General features: G+C 34.6%; 1 protein-coding gene across 5 annotated transcripts in view; it reads left to right on the top strand.

Moving 5' to 3' along the window:
* Positions 1 to 16,281, top strand: part of LOC121426764 (golgin subfamily A member 4-like) — an 81,776-nt gene extending 65,495 nt beyond the window's left edge. For 2 of the 5 annotated variants that reach the window (XM_041623154.1, XM_041623152.1), the window contains 9 exons: positions 1,125 to 1,255; positions 2,173 to 2,391; positions 3,226 to 3,333; positions 3,843 to 3,933; positions 4,885 to 4,946; positions 6,912 to 6,959; positions 7,379 to 7,468; positions 10,138 to 10,193; positions 14,859 to 16,281. In XM_041623154.1, coding sequence (XP_041479088.1) covers positions 1,125 to 1,255; positions 2,173 to 2,391; positions 3,226 to 3,333; positions 3,843 to 3,933; positions 4,885 to 4,946; positions 6,912 to 6,959; positions 7,379 to 7,468; positions 10,138 to 10,193; positions 14,859 to 15,225 — 1,172 coding nt within the window. In that variant the 3' untranslated portion in view covers positions 15,226 to 16,281. Of the gene's footprint in view, positions 1 to 1,124; positions 1,256 to 2,172; positions 2,392 to 3,225; positions 3,334 to 3,842; positions 3,934 to 4,884; positions 4,947 to 6,911; positions 6,960 to 7,378; positions 7,469 to 10,137; positions 10,194 to 11,076; positions 11,114 to 14,858 lie in introns of all 5 variants that reach the window. The other 3 variants (XM_041623153.1, XM_041623156.1, XM_041623155.1) reach the window with 3 other exon arrangements.
* Positions 16,282 to 21,653: the final 5,372 nt, after the last annotated feature.

The raw sequence follows: 21,653 nt of genomic DNA, 5'->3' as shown, positions 1-21,653 counted from the left end.
AATCCTGAAGTACTGCATGTCAATTTAATGTTCTTTACTGTTTTACCAAATGCAACAGATATATACACTTTTTAAACTTGCAAGGAATCTCCCGATTTTATATCCAAGTTTGCTTAGTAAAAGGATGACATTTTCTTGCAAGTGATAACCTGATGAGGTTATATGACGTTGCTGGATCGACTGTCTGATACTGAGATTCAAACCTGTCAAAAATATTCCTAAAGAATCAAAAATGTGAATAACACAGACTTTATTCAAATCTATAAAGATGTCATGACCACTAGCTCATTCTTCATTGACTAACTTTCTGCGGAATTTCAGACGTGGGACTATGTCATTGTATGGAATGAGTCTGTGTAAGACACCCTTCCAAGAGTTGAATGATTGCGGAAATAAAGCAAATTTTCAGACCAGATTATTTATCTCTTCGAGGTCACTTTTCACTTGAGCTGAAAAGATAACTGTGGTCTGAAAATATTCAACTCACATTTAGTCAGATTTGCTGATACTGTTTGATAATGTATTCCTGGATTTGGGGAAAGGAGATTATTTTCTCTGTAAGGTATCTCTGAATTAATTCAGCAACCCAAAAAACACAACATTGATGTTTGAAGGTTTGCATGGTGGTATGGACAATCGTGGAAGTGTTTTACAGTACACCATGTGCAAAGTCCTGGAGGGACTGAGGTAAGAAAAGTGGATAGAAATGGAGGTTAAATGGAAAGGCGAGAAAGTGGAGGTTAAAAAGTAGAGTATTCTTTTCCAAATGAGTGTATTCCTTAAAAGGACTGAAATCCAGGAGTAGAAAGCTGAATAGTTTGCAGGGTGACGGGTTTGAGTAGATGGGAGGAGGCTGGCTTGAGTTGGCCAATGGAGTAGGAGCAGGAGAGTAGACTCAATGTTTCAGGCAGGTTGACTGTCCGTTTTCCTACATGTATTTCAGCTCCTTTTCTATCCACTTTTCTTATCTCAGTCCCTCCTTGACTTTGCACATGGTGTACCATAAACCACTTCTGCGAAACTCAACATTATATTAACTTTCCTACATGTATGTTTTCCTGTACCAGCTGTTCAGGTTTGTGGCTAGTATTCACTTATTTCTTGTATTTTGGGTTGATGTGCAGATAAAGGCCAGTCAGTTGAAGAGAGGATGGAGAAAGAACACAGACAGATCACCAATGAGCTGCAGGTCCAGCTGGATGAACAGTCAAGAGAACTTGAGACAATCAGTGAGAAATATGAAGAACAACTTAATGTAAGTTCAGGGGTGATGGAGATGGACAAAGGAGGGGAGGGATGTGGGAAGATGTTTGTTATGGTGGCGGTGGTGGTGGTAGTCATGGTGATGATGATGATGGTGATGATGATAATGATGATTATAATGCTGATGTTAATGATGATTATGATGCTGATGACGATGATGATGGTGATGATGATGATTGATGATGATGATGATGATGATGATGGTGATGATGATGATTGATGATGACGATGATGGTAATGCTGCTGCTACTGATGTTGATTGTGGTGGTTTTGAAGATTATTATTGGAGAGGATATAGGGTGGGAAGGAGATTAAGGGCATGAGGACAAGGGAGAGATGTAGAACAAGAGGGGGGGAGTTAAGGAGGAGGGTATCAATGTGAGGGATGGACAGGAAAGGAGTAGAAGGGATGAGCAGAGGAGGAGGAGAAGGGGAGGGAACAGAGCAAAAAGGGATGTGGGAGTATGATAGTGATTATGATGATTATATTGATGATGATTAAGTTGAAGATTAAAATGATGATAGCAAACTTGAAGGTAATAATAATAATATAGGATATTTATATTGCGCACATATCCACCTTGTTAGGTGCTCAAGGCGCTCCTATATTACCCGGCTAAGCTAGGCGTTCATAGCGCACACAGCTTCTTAAGGAATTACTTCCTACCGGTACCCATTTACCTCACCTGGGTCGAGTGCAGCACATCGTGGATCAGTTTCTTGCTGAAGGAAATTACGCCATGGCTGGGATTCGAACCCACGACCATGTACTATTGATGTTCATGGCAATACTGTTGGTAAAACAAATATAATCAAACTGTTCAATGTTCACTTCTCAGTCTACCAAGAAACGAATCCCCAATCTCCATATTTTAAAATAAGCCCTATCCTTATAAATCTCATCTATAGGCAAAGAAGGAGGAGAAGGAAAAGATGCGAGCCGAGTACGACGAGCGGATATCGTCCATGAACATCGACCACCAGGCCGAGATCAACGAGATCGAGTTCCGTCTTGAACACCAGGAGAGCCAGCATCAGAATGAGCTATCAGACCTTGAAGCAAGACTTAGGAATGAGATGGAGGATGTGAAGGCTAAACATCAAGAGGAGATTGCCATCATGCAGCAGGTTGGTTAAAGATATTTGTTAAAATCTTGGTTAAAGATGTTGGTTAAAGACTTTGTTAAGACATTGGTTAAAGACTTTGTTAAAGGCATAGGTTAAAGACATTGGTTAAAGACATTGGTTATTGGTTAAAGATATTGGTTAAAGACTTGGTTAAAGATGTTGGTTAAAGATGTTGGTTAAAGATTTGGTTAAAGATATTGGTTAAAGACTTGGTTAAACATGTTGGTTAAATGCTTTATTAAGACATTGGTTAAAGACTTTGTTAAAGACATTGGTTAAAGACTTTGGTTAAAGACTTGGTTAATGGAATTTGCTAAATACATTAGTTGAAGATATTGGCTAAAGACATTGGTTTAATGTCATTGGATTGACATGGGTTAAGACTTGGTTAAAGGAATTTGCTAAAGACGTAAGTTGAAGATATTGGCTAAAGACATTGGTTTAAAGACATTGGTTAATGACATTGGTTTATGACATTGGTTATAGATGTTGGTTTAAGACATTAGTGTAAAGACATTGTTTCAAGACATATGTTAAAAACATTGATTAAAGACATTGCTTGAAGATGTTGGTTAAAGACAATGGTTTAAAAACAATGTTTAATGTCATTGGTTAAAGCCATCAATGAAATAATTTGTTAACAGCATTTGTTTAGATAAATGTTAGTTGTGGAAATGATCTCATATTGATTTTCAACAGAATCCAATAAAATTACAACCAATATTTGTATGATGCATAAATGATAATAAAAAACATGTGCCAAGTATGAATTATTATTTTTGTGTGTACTGTAATACTATCACTTTGTTTTTTTTTCTTGTTTTGTTCATGTAGGGAAGTTTTCCTACTAGTCTTCATTATCTAGACCCTGTTTCTATGTCACAGAGTGACGGTGAAGGTTTATCCAGTCATGATTTAGAACTTCAGAACGTTACCTTACAGGTGAGGAGGTTTACCATGACTATCACCTTGTGTTTTAGGTTTATGTTTGTTAGCACACATGTATTTTTTTATTTGGCAGTTTAAAGAGGAACAGATGTTTGATAGAATGATAACAAGCATAACAGAAAAAAAGGCTTCACTGCTGCATTTCCCTACAAGTATCTTAAAAAAAAATTGAATTCCTGTGAACTTTAATTATTTTCTTCCAACCCAGGTGATGAGTCGGGGATGTCTAAAAATATGTAAAGAATGAAAAAAAAATGGCAAATTTAAAAAAAAAAAAATTCTCATGCTTCAGGTTTTGAGGAGAAAAAAAAGTTTTGGGGATTTGTTTGTGTGATTTCTTAAAGTATGTTGAATCTGTTTGAGTTACTTATTTTGTTAGCTGGTGACCCAACCTCATGTGAAGAACTTTGTATCCCAGGTGTGTTGAAAATCAACTTTCATGAGTTGGTTATGAATAGAAATGTGTTTTCTGGTGAAATTCTTTCTCCTAACTGGATTTGCAGGCTGAACTACAGCAGCTGAGAGGTTTATTAGCTGAAGTCAAACTCAAGGAAAAGAGATTAGAAGCAGAGCTTATATCATTACGAGGAGGAGGTAAGTTCTCACTTTTGTTTCCCATTTATTAAATTTGTAATACTGTTTTCCATATAAATGATGAAATAATATTCCAGTTTTGTTCCCCTTATACAGGTCTCATTGTTTTGTAAATATGTGAAGTTTTATCAGTGATCTTTTCATGAACATACTGTAGATTCATTGTTCTAGATGTAACCTGAAAAATTCCATTTTCAAAATCTATGTGTTTTGAAAATGAATTACATTACGTTTTTGTATTAGAATCCCCATGGGATTGTTTTATCAAGTCTTCTGCACAAAGCTTATTTATATGATATTAATTTTCATGTCCTATTTTCTTTTGTCCTTTCATATATTTTTCTCTTTCATTTGTTGTTCTTATTATTCTGCTGTTATTTCTCCTTTCCCTCTCTCTTTCATCTTGTTCTGTCATGCTTGGAACCTCCATCCTCCCTGGTTTCATATTTATCTTAAGCGTCGTGGTGTAGCGGTTCTGACTCTCGCCTTGTAATCAGAGGTTCGTGTGTTCTAATTCCACCATGGCCTAGCCTTTGGCAAGGCGTTAATCCACACTTTACCACTCTCCACCCAGGTGTTAAATGGGTACCCGGCAGGATGTGAAAGCCTATATGTAGTATGCCTAGCAATTGAGTCTTGGAACTCTTGTTGGAATGCTCCCCAGGGAGTGGAGAAGGCACATACATTGTATGCGGGCATGCAAGGATCCGATGACCGGGGTAATAATATGTCTGTAAAGCGCTTAGTGACGTCGTTCCAATCTATTAAGTGCTATATAAATGCGAAATATTATGATTATTATCTTATTCTTGGCCCCATCTTCTTCTCCATCTCTCTGATTTTCTTCATCCCCTCATTATAACCATCACCTGTTTATTTCTGTATGAGATGATAGATGAAATTCGAAAAAAAAAATTAAATGACTGAGAGCTATTTTTTTTCTTTGGACAGGTGGAGGGGCTAATAACATGGTCAAGGCTGGTCCTGTCCTTGCGGAGCCAACTGAAATTGAGGTAAAAAAAAGAAGATATTTCTTACATGTCAGAATGACTGTCAGGTACATCTTACAAAAGTATGTTGTAATTGTTTAATTCTTTAACATTTGCTGAAAAGGGACAGACGAACAAAGAAATTCATTTTTTGTCTCACCTGCGAAGCAAAGTGAGACTATAGGCGCCGCTTTTCCGACGGCGACGGCGGCGGCGGCGTCAACATCAAATCTTAACCTGAGGTTAAGTTTTTGAAATGACGTCATAACTTAGAAAGTACATGAACCTAGTTAATAAAACTTGGCCATAAGGTTAATCAAGTATTACTGAACATCCTATTACAGTTTCATGTCACATGACCAAGGTCAAAGGTCATTTAGGGTCAATGAACTTAGACCATGTTGGAGGAATCAACATCGAAATCTTAACCTGAGGTTAAGTTTTTGAAATGTCATCATAACTTAGAAAATATATGGACCTAGTTCATGAAACTTGGACATAAGCTTAATCAAGTATCACTAAACATCCTGCATGAGTTTCACGTCACATGACCAAGGTCAAAGGTCATTTAGGGTCAATGAACTTTGGCCGAATTGGGGATATCTGTTGAATTCCCATCATAACTTTGAAAGTTTATGGATCTGATTCATGAAACTTGAACATAATAGTAGTCATGCATCACTGAAAATTTTGTGCAAGTTTCAGGTCTCATGATTAAGGTCAAAGGTCATTTAGGGTCAATGAACTTTGGCCGAATCGGGGGTTTCTGTTGAATTACCATCATAACTTTGAAAGTTTATTGGTCTAGTTCATTAAACTTGGACATTAGAGTAATCAAGTATCACTGAACATCATGTGCGCGTTTCAGGTCACATGACCAAGGTCAAAGGTCAATGAACTTTGGCCGAATAGGGTGTATCTGTTGAATTACCATCATAACTTTGAAAGTTTATGGATCTGATTCATGAAACTTGTACATAAGAGTAATCAAGTATCACTGAACATCCTGTTCGAGTTTCAGGTCACATGATCAAGGTCAAAGGTCATGTAAGGTCAATGAACTTTGGCCATGTTGGGTTTTGTTGTTGAATAACCATCATATCTCTGTAAGTTTATTGGTCTAGTTCATAAAAAGTGGACATAAGAGTAACCATGTATCACTGAACATCTTGTGCGAGTTAGAGTAGTGTTCAAAGTCAGCACTGCTGCTATATTGAACCGCGTGATGCAGGTGAGACGGCCAGAGGCATTCCACTTGTTTATAATGTATATGTGTAGTCTTGTCTTTACTGAGTCAACTTAAAGGACAAAATGGTATTTCTTACATTTCAGAATGCACAATAGAGAGAGAGAGAGAGAGATAGAGATGTTTAATAATTTACATTAACAGACAAAATGGTCAAAACAGTGATTTACAAGTATGCACAAGAATGAATGATACATTTATCTAGAGAACATGTTGAATGAACATATGCATTCTAAATATTGTTGTTGCCGACTTTTGTCAGTTGTGATAGATTAATCAGTCGCAATCATTAGCAGCTGAGGCTTAAAATAATAAAATCTTGATGCGTGAAATAATCTAGTTTGTTTTTGCCACAAATATCTTTCAAGTTTTTGTAATTGTATACAAGCCGCTACACATGTAAGTGTTCAAACTTGTACAAAGAAAGTTAACAGACACACTCACAACCTGCGCAGTTCTGACAATAAATTGCTCCTTCACATCCCCACTTGTAAGATAACTTTGGGAGATCATGCTTTTGCCTGTGCAGCCCCAAAATTATGGAATGGCTTGCCATATGTAATTAGTTCTTTTCCATCAGTAAAAACATTCATAATTAGACTAAAAACGTATCTTTTCCATTTATTCCCATACTTTCTTTTTCCCTTCAAGCATTTCATAAGCTCTTTATTACATCGCAGAAAAATATATGCACAAAGTTTCTGCACTATAAAAATCAGAATATCATTATTTTCTAATTGCAGTACCTAAAGAAGGTTCTCTATGAGTATATGATGGGCAGGGAAACTAAGGTAAGAATTGATGTTTTATTTGTATTTTTTATTAATATTTTTGTATTATTATTGTTATTATTATTATTGTTATTATTTTTTTTTGAGGGGGGGGGATGAGGGGGTGATGAAGATAAAGTCACCCTTGAACCCCCCCCCTATATCATCACAATATCTAATGCAAAAATTGATTGCAAAATATTGATATTTTCATGTTAGAATGCTTCATAAGTATTTTCCCCAAAAAATAAATAACTGAATAAATAAATTTTAAGAAAATAAATATAGATGTGAGAAAAAAAAAAAAATCCTAAGATTAATTCTTCTTCCCTGATGAGAACATTTCTTTTTTTTTTAGTCAACATTAATGAGTTAAATGTGCGACACATGTATTTAAATGATGTTGACTGTATTATTTTTTTTTCTTAACCCATTCATAGACAATGGCTAAAGTAATAGCCGCAGTGGTCAAGTTTTCAAGAGAACAGACTGAGAATATTATAGCAAAGGAGGAACAAAAACAAGGGCTGGTAAGATGACATCTAGATTTTGATTTGCCTTTGATTTTATTTTTATCATTTGATTTTTCTTCTTACGTAACATACATTCTGACTGATATCACACCGTTAATAATAATAAATTACAGCATATTTTCCCAGGGTAGCCACCTCAGTTCCAAAAACTGTTCTCCCAGCGGGACCTGCTGTTATTATCATTTTCATTACTCTGACTTTTAGCTGGGCTGCCTTAGCGCTCTAGCATTTCAGGAATTTCTTATAAAGAATTTTTCCCCAAACAATTTTGATATTTTCTTAAAAGTTTATGTATGAGACCCACATCTGATATTTGTTATATTTTCAAAAATTTTGAATATACCTATTTAAGTAATGTGTATCTATTTATTTTGTTATATTAATTTTGTTTTGGAATACTACAGACTCACATTTTGGTGTTTCATGTGCCAGTGTTTAGTGCAGTCATGCATGACTTCACAAACGGCTTGATGAAACGCCCTGATGTAGATAAATACACCATGCTTTCAAATTTATGGATGCTGTATACATTTAGCTATTTTATCTTTCACTAAATTACTTGTAAAGTTGTATTTGAATACTTCGAGCTATTATTTTGCCATCAGGTCAAACTGATTTTCAGAATGTCACGTCCAAAATTCTTTTCATCTAAGTAAAGTGTAGAGCATCTAGACTTCTAAAAGTGGCATAAGGCAAATGTTTATGTTCAAGTTTTGAAGTTTCTGTCTTGAATTGGTAGAAAATTATCATACCCCTTTAATATCAATAGATAATTGTACACGTGCTAACAACATATACATGTTCACTTGTGTACATTATGTGCTATCATTTGTTTTGCTGTGTGTCGTTTTGTTTTAGCAAATGAGTTCATTATGATTTCTACCATTCACTACTAACCAATTCTGACCTTATTGATTTTATTTTGCACTCGCGTTCAGGACCCCATACATGATACTACTTCATACAAGGCTGATTAAAGGTTGATAAATTGCATCACTTTGACTCTTTAATTTATAATCATCCCTCTTCTTACAATTATCAATTAAATGAAATGTACCATGTATAAACTTTCAAGTAGATTGCTAGCCTAAATGAAATTTCATCTACATGTCAGTGCATTTGAAAACATGCAAACTGCTCATTCCCGATATGAGCTTGGTGTAGTTTAAAAACTTTTTTTTGATTGATTATTATCGAGCAAGATCTGAATTAGAATGAATACATGTAGCTTTATGGAAAGAGCTTCATGCTCATAGTTTTGTTCATAATTTCTTGAGAAATGCCCTCCCCTCCCCCAATCTTAACTTTTATCATCAGCCATTTTGATTTCTATATTGAAGAATCATGTTCTTGTCTTTACATCGTTTGTAAATGACACGTTTGGTTTTCTTTTAGTTTCACCCTTCTTCGTGATCATGGGACGTATTGGGAGTTTGATTAAAAATGGTATGCATCTTTTTAATAGACAAGGCCTGAATGTGCAAAGAAATATCTCAAATCGCGTTTGACTTTGGATAATGTTGTGTAGTTTATGTTTGTGCGATGTTGTATTGTGCTGTCATTGTACATGTGTGACCTTTCTTGCTGACTCTAGTACAGTGTATGATTTGTATTATTGAACAAAGGCTATTCATGAACAGTTATAATTTTTTATGGATGTAGTGAAAACATTTAGGGATAATGGTATTACCTGGTCATATATTTGAATCTCATTTTCTAAATTCTCACTCTCATCAAAGCCACATTTTGATATCTCACCTAAATTTTGTTAGGAAATTGGGTCAGTGCGAATAAATCTATTGATCATCATGATAAGAACTTCCCCAGTCCCCACATATTTCTATATATATTTGTTGCTTAAATTATCGATATTCTTATTTTTATTCTGATTTTTATTTGTCATGCATGACTGTACATTGTGAGTCTGCTTAACTGCATTGTCATTTCTCAACATCTACATTGTACATGTAGATCTGTTTGCATGCTTATCATTCTTCTCAAGATATGTATGTTCACAATGGGAATTTAAGATTAATCAATGGTTAGCCTGTGGGTTCATGTGGGCAATTCGCAGTCTTTTTATTTGTGCCACCCCAATTTAATTCCTCTCTATTATTATTAATATTATTATTACTTTACATTATTGATTATCAAATTCATGATCATTAGAGAGCATTGCAAATGATTTGAGATATATGATTTCAGGAAATTTCTATATAAAAGACATCAGAAAACAATTTTATGGAATTGCCTATGCATATATGTGACTGTATGCTAAATTACATGTAGCTTTAGTAGTACCTATAGTATAGTACCTTTTTTTTCTTTCAAAAGTAAAGGAGAAAGATAATTTGGTAACCAGTGTATTGTCTAATTGATTGAGTGTGCAATATGTGCACAAGTTACAAACAGATTTCTTCGCTTTCTTCATCACATGTTTAATTCACAACTGACAAATCTTCATTCAAAGTCATTTGGGGTCTTTAACAATACATGTACATGTTCAGGGTATGATTGATCGTTGCTACAGAACCTGGTAACTTTGGGGATTTGTTTTCTGGCATGTATTTTCTTTTAAAATTTTTATCTTTTAGTCTAGACACATGCAATTTTCATTCATGTGTAGGTATCAAAATGTATCATATCCTAATCCAAATGTTTTCTAGGTCCCTGAACATGTATGTACTACTGTGAGCCAAAGACTCTCCCGCAACTATGATTTGTGAGTGATTGGTTGCTGCACCTTGATTGCATGCAATGCATTCAAATGGAATGCAGGATGATGTGTAATGCATTCATATTGATTGCAGGATGGCACATAATGCATTCAAGTTGATTGCAGGATGACACAAAATGCTTTCAGATGGAATGCAGGATGACACATAATGCATTCAAATTGATTGCAGGATGACACACAATGCATTCAAATTGATTGCAGGATGTCACAAAATGCTTTCAGATGGAATGCAGGATGAGACATAATGCATTCATATTGAGTGCATGATGACATAATGATGCATTCAAATGAATGAAGTGGATGCATACATCTACATGTAGGAGGGAATGAAGTGAATGTTTATTAATATGTTCAAATGGAATGCGGATGTACAGCACAATGCATTCAAATTGATTGCAGGCTGGCATTCAATTTATAGGAAACATGAATGCAAAGATGTATTCAAACGAAACGATGTGATCATAGGAGAATAATGCACAGCTCTTCTTATGGTCTATGATGTGATATACCACGTGTATCCATTCATCTACTAGGAATATGCATTGCTATTGCTTTTCTTCCCATTTCTCCTTTGCTTGTCATAAGATTAGATATTCCCCCAACATATTTTGTATCAAATGCATCTTATAATTCTTCATTATATGATTTTTTTTCAATCAAATCATTATTTTCTTTGCTTTCTTTCAGTCCATTTAAATGAATGTCTTTATGTACTATGCATCCTTTTGATGTTATCTGTGTTTGAACATTTCATTTACTTTTGTATACTTATTCATTTCTTTGTCCATATGATTTTAGATTCAATTTTGTTTAATGTTTGTGTTTTTCTTTTGTTTTATTCTCTTTATTTATCCCATCATGTGACCAGCTAGCAGTGACACACAGTTAAATATATTAGGGGCATGGTTAGTTACACTTCATATTTAGTTGATCTTCTTTGTTAGCATGTGTGCATTTTGTATCATATCCATATTCATCTTACAAAGAGATACTATTGATCCGATCAACCTCAGTTACATGGAATCCATCAACTTTATAATTATTTCTTCAGGAAATTTGCACAATGACCTTTGTAAACAATGGCTCGTATTCTGAAGTCAGGTTTAACTTTAACTCAGGTTTAAAGTTGTAAAATTTTAAGTATGGAAAGCCAAAAGTATCAAAACTTTTATTAAGTTGTATGTTTCTTGTGTTTACTGTGCTCTTTCCTGATTCATCGATGGTGAAGACAGTCATCTATTTATACTTCCTAGACAATCATGAATGATTTAAGAGCCAATTGAGCTGAAGTATGATATTTCTACTGTTAGTGATTATGTAACGATTGGCTGTCCATACTTACATGTACACCACAAGTTTAAACCTGAGTTTAAGTTAAACCCGACTTCAGAATACGGGCCATGGAGTTTAGAGAAACACTGAACTTTCAAGAAAACTATGAACGTACAAAATAATATGAATCATATCTCTAAAATATTTTGAAGAAACATGTGTTTTAGATGTTGACATTGCTGGCTTTCTATAGTTGTGGTTGGTTGGATAATTAGAACTCTTTGCAAGATAGGGCCCAGGTGTATCAAGGATTTGGGCCTACCACATTGAACAAGACTACCAAATGAACCAAAGTCTTGATTTCATTACATGTACATGTAAATGTATAAATTCCTATGGAGAAATTCAAATGGACTAAATTCAATATTCTTTTAGCAATTTTTCAAAATGGCTACATATTAACAGTTATAAAAAAAAGAATAAACAGTACAACACAAGAAGTTTCATACATGTAGCTGGTTCTCTTGTGTTCACTTACATGTATCCTGAGACTGATTCATATCTCAGAACACCATATGCAAATTAGAAATATATTTGTGCAATCACTTTTGGAGGGACTGCTCGTCAAAAATGAAATTAAGTTGTTTTCTGAAGCGCCACCACCATGAAGAATGTACCTTGATACGCCTGTGTTTGTAATGACCTAATTCCTAGCATGTTCTTCAAGTCGACTGCACTGCACAGTTTCCTACTCAACGACACGTTGGACAAACATTATGGGTCAAGTCCACATCAACCAAATGTGGATTTGATTTTTTTATATCAAGCTAACATATAACTGAAAATTTCATCTAACAGTGAAATGGTATGACATTTCAAAGTTTTGACTTATTTCACAGAAATGGGCAATATGCAAATGAGGTATCTAATGATGCCACACGGTATTTCTTTCTTTTTTTTCTATTAAATATTTGAAGTTTTTTCTATATGGGTATAGAACTTTTGTTTGATTTTCCATGGAAAGTGCACTTATCATCAAATATAGGAATTTTATTTTTATATGAATTCATATAGGGAAATAGAAAAGAAACAGTGAGTGTGACATATACTGACCAGGGGCGTGTTTCACAAAGATTTAAGTATGATTTAAGTGGCACTTAAAAGCCGATGCATACATGATATGCAACGCGTGATCTTATTGAAAGATACGCATTAGTGCGCGTCCTCATGATACGATCTGACCAATGCGGTCAAGCCTTTCATACCGTACGCAACTCAGTATTTAAGTGCAACTCTAAGTCATACTTAATTCTTTGTGAAACACCCCTTGGATCTCCATCTAACTTTTGTGAAAATAAGTGAAACTTCAAAATTATTTCCTTATTTTCTTATTTTACTCAGTTTGGTGAACTTTCGGTGCTATGCTTATTTGATTATTTTATAAACTTTTCACAGCAACATGTTGTGGTGGACTTGACCTTAAAAAGAAATAGTATCACCTATTGCATTCCTTGTGCATGCAGACATAAATAATGATATATTGCACATTCACTTTTCTGTATACATTTTCTGGTATTGCAGTTATGTAGTTGTTTAGTGAATTTAGTTATCTGTTTGTAAATTTCTCAGATTGGGTTTTATTTTTGCAAGATTTAAAAAAAAAGGATCATGTCTTGATGAATATTCATAAATTTGTGAAAACTAACAAATGAAGTAAAAGAAAATTATTAGCTGACGTATATGTGTTAGGATTAAACATTATAGAATATGATCAAGAGGACTTCATATTAATCAGATCCATAATAAAGGCATTTACAGTATAGACAGTAGGAAATTTTAAATGGATTTGCTTTATTCGCTGTAGATGAAAGCAATGCTTTTTGTAGTTTGCTCGTAGATAAAACAACTCTATAATCTCATTTAGGGCGGCACCTGGATAAAGCCCGGCTCACTATGCAATTCGTTGCGATCCAAATTTCAAAGAAATTGTGATAACATTTGATATGGACATTCCAACGTACGGTATTAAATCTTAGGGATCAGAGTTCAGAATAGTGGTAGAACTATACTGAAATCGAAATTCAGTCCGGTTCGAGCCTCTCTGAATGAATAAAAACAAATTCAATTCCAAACCGCGATGACGTCATCATCGGCTGCGACTTGAACCCGATTTGGACTTTACTCCGACCACAGGGCTTGCCGCAAAGTAAAAGTATGATTTGAGTATTCCTAACATCGTGCCAAACTTTATATAGAATAATTTTACTTCTGGGAACTTTTATATTTAATTCAAAATGTGATTTGTTGAAAAATCGCGTCGCATCGGATCGCATAATGTGAGCTAGGCTTTATGTATTTATGATTTCATCATTGTATTGTGTTGAATTCATGGTTATTAGTTCAACACTCATTGGTGCTATCATTGCATATTCTGTTTGATATTTTAAAACTATTTAGTGTTATGTTCAAACCCGATGGCGTATTTCTAACACCTGAGGTTTGAGTCCTCTTCTAACACCAGATTCTATTCTTAACACTAGAGTTTTTACAGTGCAATGCCACCAATATTATCAGCATGTCTGCATGCTCATGGTCAGGGATGGTTTACTTTACACAGTATACCATTTCTTTCATAAAAATGAATAGTAGGCCTTTATAAAGTGCTTACAACAAAAATTTAATTCAACAAAATGTTTTGAATACAGAAATACATAAGTGCACATCTTTATGCCTGCCACCCGAAATTCAGAACATCTCGATGTGAGAGAAATTACATCTTTTCATTTTTTTCCTTTTTCAAAAAGATATCATATTGTTTTGAACTTATTTTACTGCTTTCAGGGCTAACGGATGTATGTGCTTACTGTCATCATCATGGAAATATCACCTACATGTATATTTGCTGCATCTTTGCCTAATAATCCTTAAACCTGATTTCAGGGGGCCTACAAATATTTTGAGATGTTTTTTTTTTTCGAGGAGACAAATGTCAAGAAAAAAGGAAAGTCAAACATTTGCATTTTATGCAGCAAAAGTGAGCAAAGGTTCAGAAGCTTCACAAGTAGATTTGACCCTAATTTTTCAATCTACTCACAAACAAACAGCTACTCCAAGCAACAGTGAATGGTTTGAGAGGCTTGTGGACATTCGCTGCAGGTTCTGCTCATGTTTGATGCACTTTTTTACCTAGAATGTACATATGCTATACTTTGCTCTTTTTTATAATAAATTTGCAAACTTTAGAAACCTTTGAAAAATGTTCAAGAGCCCCATGTAAATAGGTTTTAGGGATAGGGACGGTGCACAATTTGCTTATCCTTACATATTTTCATTCTCCATGTGATTATGCATTTGTGAATTTCTTTGTAATGTTTTCAGGGGCGGCTGGCTACCCATTGACGACCCCATCCACGGTCAAGAGGAAGGGCTCCTTGACCTACAGCTACCAGATGCAGCAGCATGCAGAGGAGGCGTGGCAGGAGCCTTACCTCCGGGGGGAGGAGCCGGGGCCACCGGAGGAGGCGTGGTCAGCGAAGGGGCGGTGGTGCTGAGACGGAAACGGTCGTCGCGGCGCAAGGGCGGCGTCTGGCGGGGCAGCGCGGTGCTGAGCACTGATATCACCTCGTACTACAGCTGCCGGGAGCACATCATGTTGATCGAAGAGATGCGCAGGTACTCCCAGGTCAGCGATTCCGGTAACGTCGAGGAAGAAGCGTTTCGGCTCCACTCCAATGACTTCATGTGAATTTAGCCTTCGATATGATCTGCCATCGTCGAACACACTCCGGCCAGAATTCACAAAGGAAGTTTAGCGGGCAAGACCATATGTCCAACCCTCTATGTACATGGGATGCATGTATATGGAACCTTCCTGAATTGACTTTTTAAAAGGCACTTATGTGCCTCTTTTGTCTGCTATCCAAGCTCATTTCCAGAGCTGTAAAACCCCTTTGTGAATTCTGGCCTTTCTGTTCTGCATGTTTCTGTACAGCAGTAACCGCCACACCATGCCAGCTAGGTAACTGAATGATTCCAAAGCAACTTGTAGTCTTAGCCATGCTTAATCAATGAAATCGATAGTCCTGCCAATTTTCTTGTCAAATTGAAGGGGGTATTAATAAGATGCAGTTGAACAACATTGGTAGTAATATTGAATACATGTGAGTAAACATGTAAGTTAGTGTCATTTTTGCCCATTATTGCAAATGCCTCACATTGTGAGTGGCTCGGATACTCCAAAGAGAGTGGAGGATTTGGGCAATTTCAGTGAAATCTGATGAACATTCAGAGATATTGTTCTTACAATCATCACCGTAAGGTCATTCATTGAGGCAAGATGATCCCTGCAGTGAAAAGCTATGACAATACAATATATCATCTATGTTACTGCCCTAAAGCTTATGGGGGAGGGATCCTAGAAAGAAACCTCCAAAGTGATAATTTTGTCCTTGCAACTTGGACAGCTATTCTTTCCATCTGTCATATTCTCCTCACCAAATTGCTGCCAATTTGAAATTCAATAGTGATCTTATTTTCACACATCCACACCTTGTCTCTACTTTGTCTGATTTCTTTAAAGACCCATACCAGAGTTGAAGTGAAATTGACAAATAGGAGCTACACAGTACTTGCATGTCAGTTTTATGCATATTTATGGCTTGGCAGCTGAGCATTTTGCATAAGAAAACTCAAGTTGAATGGATTTCAACAACAGGCTTTCTTGTTCTTTTTACCGGCCTCAAGACCATGTTGGTAAGGAGCACAAGAAAGCCTATTTTCGAAGCAGGATATGGGATCCATTCTTAAAGGAAACTAAACCCCAAAAGAGAAGTAATCTTATTGGAAAGAATAAAATGAGAGAAACAACTTGAAACAAGTTTCATAAAAATTGGTCAAGAAATAAGCAATTTATGGATGGTTTATAAAAAGTGTTGCTGTACTTTCTATGTGATTCCTCAAATTGGCCACCATGATTCAGAATCACAGATTTTTGTGGACAACTCTCCATTTGTTTTGTACACAAATTTTTCAAATTGCATCTTTCCTCTTTCTTAGCAAAGCATATGTCATGGGAAAATTTATTCACGTCACATGTGTCAAGGTCCGGAGGTGATAATGTGAAATATGTAAGATAAAGGGGAAAATTTGAAGATTTGTGTACAAAACAAATGGAGAGTTGACCACAAACCAGCCGTTCCGAAGCCTGTTTGCCAATTTGAGGATCCCCAAAAGTACAACAAGACTTTTCAAACTTCCATAACTCGCTTATTCTAAAACCGATTTTGATGAAACAAGTTTTAGGTTGCTCCTCTCATTTTGTTCTTTCTGATATGATGGATTTGGATGGATTGACTCCTTGTATTTTTGTTTCCTTTTAGCACAATACTCGGCTGGTAAGCAGTGAAAATGCATAAAGCTTGCATTTCTGTGTCAAGTAATTGATATAGTGGGGTGGCTCTCGATTGGGATATGATTTGTCAGTTTCATTTGTGGGTCTGGTCAGGGTCTTTAAGTTCTTTTGATTCCAGGTTTGTCTGGTTCATTTTGCTTTTCACACAAATCAGTTTTTACCCAAAGATGGATACATGGGAGAATTTTTACAATAGTGATCGTAGTCATCATCATCATCATCTTTGTTGTCATCATTAATCATTCATTCATATATTCAAAAGTCAGAATATTTTCTCCACGATAAACAATAAATCCAAATAGGTAAATTGCCAGTTCGTCCACTGCCAACTCGTCCACTCACCACATGGTCTACCTTAATTTAGTCTAATGCCATTCTGTCCATCAACATTTCATCTAACAACCATGTGGTCCAACATCACTTTGTCTAATCACCAGTTCGTCTATTATCATTTCGTCTAATAACCAGTTGGTCTAATACCCATTCTCTTTTCATTCATTTTGCACAACTATGGTACATGTATATGGACTAAATGGCGATAGGACCAACTGGTTATTAGATAGAATGGCAGAATTTTCCTGCTCTATTATGCATCTTGTGCATCCGGAGCGATCCTTGCCCCTGACTCCTCTTATGGGTGGAGGGGGGGGGGGTCATTATGCAATTAATAGTACTTTTTTGGAGTTCCACATATTAATCTTGCACAACATACACATATTACATAGTTTGAATGTAGCTAGTCAAATTTATTTTCTCACATTCTGATAAATAGGTCAAATTCCTTTTTCACTTTTTTTTATTAAGAGTGTTCATCCTTTTAATTTACAATGTTCATAGTATATTTTGCAATTTTTATGTTAAAAGAATATAGAGTTTATGACCTGCACTTCATTCATATTCCATGTTCACTTTCTTTTATATTTTAGTCCATTAGCACCTATTAGTCTAATTTATATTTTTGCTTATAATTCTAATTTTTTTTTCGAACAAATCAATTCATGTTCTTAAAATTGCATCTTGGGCACTTTTTTTCTTTATCCATGATGTGATTTTATATTTTCATATACCTGTAAATGGTGAAACAGAATTTCAATAAGTTAAGAAAAATCATATTTTTGTAACAGTTTCATGTAGTGCCAAATCCTGGATAAATTACTTACCATGAATATTAAGTTTGTAAAATTGCTAATTGCAAAATACAGATAATGTAATAACAGGACAATTAGTTTCCACCACTATTGCTCAGTTAAAAGTATTCATTTATTAGTTATGAAAATGTGCACATATTGACATTTTATACAGATTTATTAGATGGTTTGTAGCGATAAGTTGAAATTATATTATTATTTTTTTAAATATATCTCATTTGGAAAAGAGACATTTCAGCAATTTATGCAGTGTTGTATCTATACTTAATTATTTTGTAAATACATAGTTGCTTCTTAGAAATATATATATATTGAAATTTAAGTTAACAGTTTTATATCATTGGCAGAAATCTAATTATTTTTTTTGTCAATCCAGTCTTATACATTCCGCATTCAAGATGTCTTTTAAAATAAAGGTAATCATTAATACAGTTTCTGAATTGGCAATGTAATGAAAGCAATTAAATCACTGTTAAAATGCAAAGTGGCGGCTTTTCAATGAAATCTTGTCATTATTGCCAATTTGATGGGTGAAAACAGATTTATTTAAAAGCTTAGAAAATTTGCTTATCTCTCCAGGCTACCCCTTACTCAACCCTACATTTCCTCTGATAAATCTGTGATTCATGTCCAAGAGAAGTAGAGTAATTTTATCTAAGTGTTCCAAGCCACCCCTCCCCCCATACACACATGCACACTTTTGCACCTTTTCGTGAAATCATTAGTACTTACCCTTATTATTTAACCAACTTTATACATGTAGCACCTATCTGCTCTGGTAACAGCAGGGCTGTTTTATATTTTATATATTTTTAATCTCATTAATTCAATTATCCATAAGATATGACTTCAATGCACTGGGCTGAACTAGTATCTGACTTTTTACAAGACATTGAAAGTTGAATTTGCCTTTGTCGCAATAAACAAATTTGATCATTATGACCATATGAAAACACCTATGGTTTACTGTACCTGTATAGTTTGTTGTCTAACTTTCAAATATAATATAATCATTCTTTGAAATATTTCCAAATATGCTGTTTTGTTCTGTATTTGTTTATTTCATATTCATTTTGTTTAAAAAGAAGGTGTATGTTATTGTTTATCTTCAAATCTTGAAATGTAGTGAATTGTTCAGAATTTTCAGATGTTTGAATATACGTAATGGAAGTTGGTGGTGTTATTCTGTCTTGAAATATGATTGTATTCCTAATGTATTCAGTTTGACTCGCATAGCGTTTGAATCGTAAGTAGTTATGTGCCTATGAATTAACAGTAATTCTATGAAGAAAACATCTTGATATCAGCCGATATTTATAGACAATATCAGCCAACATTTATAGACAAGTATGTCGAGAATAATTTTTTCATTTGTATTTTAGATTGTGTAACTTCCATTGAAATTGTTTGGCAATTTCTGCATATGTCAAAGTTATATTTTTTACGATGATTGGTGCAATTTTTGTCTGATAATCTTGTTATTGATATCTAGGAGGAGAAATTAGATTGTTTGGAAATGTGAATGATTGGATATAGGTTTTATCGAATTTTCGATTAGCATATAATGTTGAAATTTTACACTATTGGATATCTTTAGTGGTATACTAGTATTTCATTGAAATGCACAGTACATGAAGACTTTATTACAAAATACATGTATTCTAGACTATATAGATACATGCAAGTTCTTGTATTGCACATGTAGTCCTCTTTGGGGTCAGTGAAACTCATTAGCAATTGGTTACTAAATTGCAATATACTACTATAAAAGACATATCATAAATGTTTTCTCATGAAATGATTATTTATAAAAAAGAGAAAAAGGTTTGGACTCATTCCTAGCACTGTCGAGAAATGTTCTTGTATGGCTATGAAGAATACAAATGGGCAATTCTATGAATAAGGAAGTTTGACCCCCTATATGTGGGACCTTCATGAAATTTCCTGTCTGTAATTTCTTGTTCTTTTGACAGTCTGTAATGTTCTCAAGGGACCATGACCTAGTCAGTTTATGAAGTAAGGTAAGACTTTAGAAAAATGGGGAGGGGGTGGACGTACTAAAAGGTTGATTATTTTATGGCATTGCCCAAATGTTTGCTGCTTGAAAGCAATGTGGTTCCATGTATTATATACGTGTGTAGTCTTTGGTTTTTTTTTTACAATAGGAAATCAGACTTAAATACTGAAAGGAAGAATTAATTGATTTAGATTTGATTGATTCCTCTCTTTATTTAAGTGGTGTAATGTCTTGTCAGATTTTGTTATTACCGTTCTTAGTGAAATCAGAGAAAGGAGAGAGAGAGAAGAGAAAAGGGGGATATATAGATTCAATACAATTCTGACTTGATCATAATTTGTTGATCGTATTATTTGTTTGTTTTACATCATGAGTTGAAGGGTTTGTCCCTATTCCAAATTATCTATATTTATTGCTTTTACATTTAAATCAATTCTTTTTATTTTACTTTTTGTGTGACAATTAAGATCTTTAATTAAGTGGTCAGAGGAGGAATCATAATAATTTATTGCAAAGATTATAAAAAAAACTTTATTGTTAGTACATGTGATGGTGGTAGTGCCATTCCGATGAATTGTAAAGCTTAATGAAATGAATTCATTGCCTATATGGGCTTGTTTTGTGGGATGGATGAGCGGTAATCTGGTATTATGACAATTATTGATTAAATTGGAAGAAATAATACAAACATTGATTGAAGTCTCAGTTTATTTGTTTCATATGATACCTTGTTTTGTCCCGTGTGATGTTTATAATTCTATTAGATCATTTTTATCGATAGTTCATATCTAATAATTTGGTGTATTCATCAGCAATTTCAATTATACATGTAGGCTATTTCCATCCATTGTAACGATCGGTCTCGCACAATATCGACATGAAACCAAGGAATGTTGTATGTTTGAAAGATAACGCCACGAAATGAAGTACTTCAACAACTTTGACATTCATTTCTTATTATGTTTATACATTTTTAGCTCATCCGGCCCGAAGGGCCAGATGAGCTTATGCTGTGGCGTCCGTCGTCCGTCCACATTTTCAAAATGCCTCTTCTTCGTTATTTCAATTCTGTTTGCTTCATATGCTAGCACTAGGTGGGTTTGAAACTCATTAAATATGCTAATTTATGCACTTTGTTCGAAATTCACAAAAAATACTTCTGTTGACCGATTTTGAAATTTTTGTTTCCATCTGGTAGAGCTTCATGAAGTTCACCAAACTTCTGAATTTTGAAATTTTGACTAGAACCATTTTTATGCTGATTTATGCAAAATATATAAATCACAGAAAATGCCTCTTCTTTATTTGTTGACTGAATTTCAAAATGCTTCTTCTTCGTCATTTTAAGTCTGATTTCAAATCTGTTAGCTTTATATGATATCATTAGGTGGGGTGGGGGTTCAAAACTTTTACACAGAATTTTGGAACTCATTGAAAATGCGAATTTATGTGTATTTAAAAAATTCACATAAAATGCTTCTTCTTTAATTGTTGACCGATTTTGATTTTTTTTCTTTAGTCTGGTAGAACTTCATGAGGCCCACCAAACTTCTACACAGAATTTTGAAATTTTCAGTAGAAAATTATTTGTGCTAATT

This window comes from Lytechinus variegatus, chromosome 13 (genome assembly GCF_018143015.1).
Source record: "Lytechinus variegatus isolate NC3 chromosome 13, Lvar_3.0, whole genome shotgun sequence".
Taxonomy (NCBI): Eukaryota; Metazoa; Echinodermata; class Echinoidea; order Temnopleuroida; family Toxopneustidae; genus Lytechinus; species Lytechinus variegatus.
Note: the sequence above shows the minus strand (reverse complement) of the source record. Positions and strands in the feature narration are given on the sequence as shown.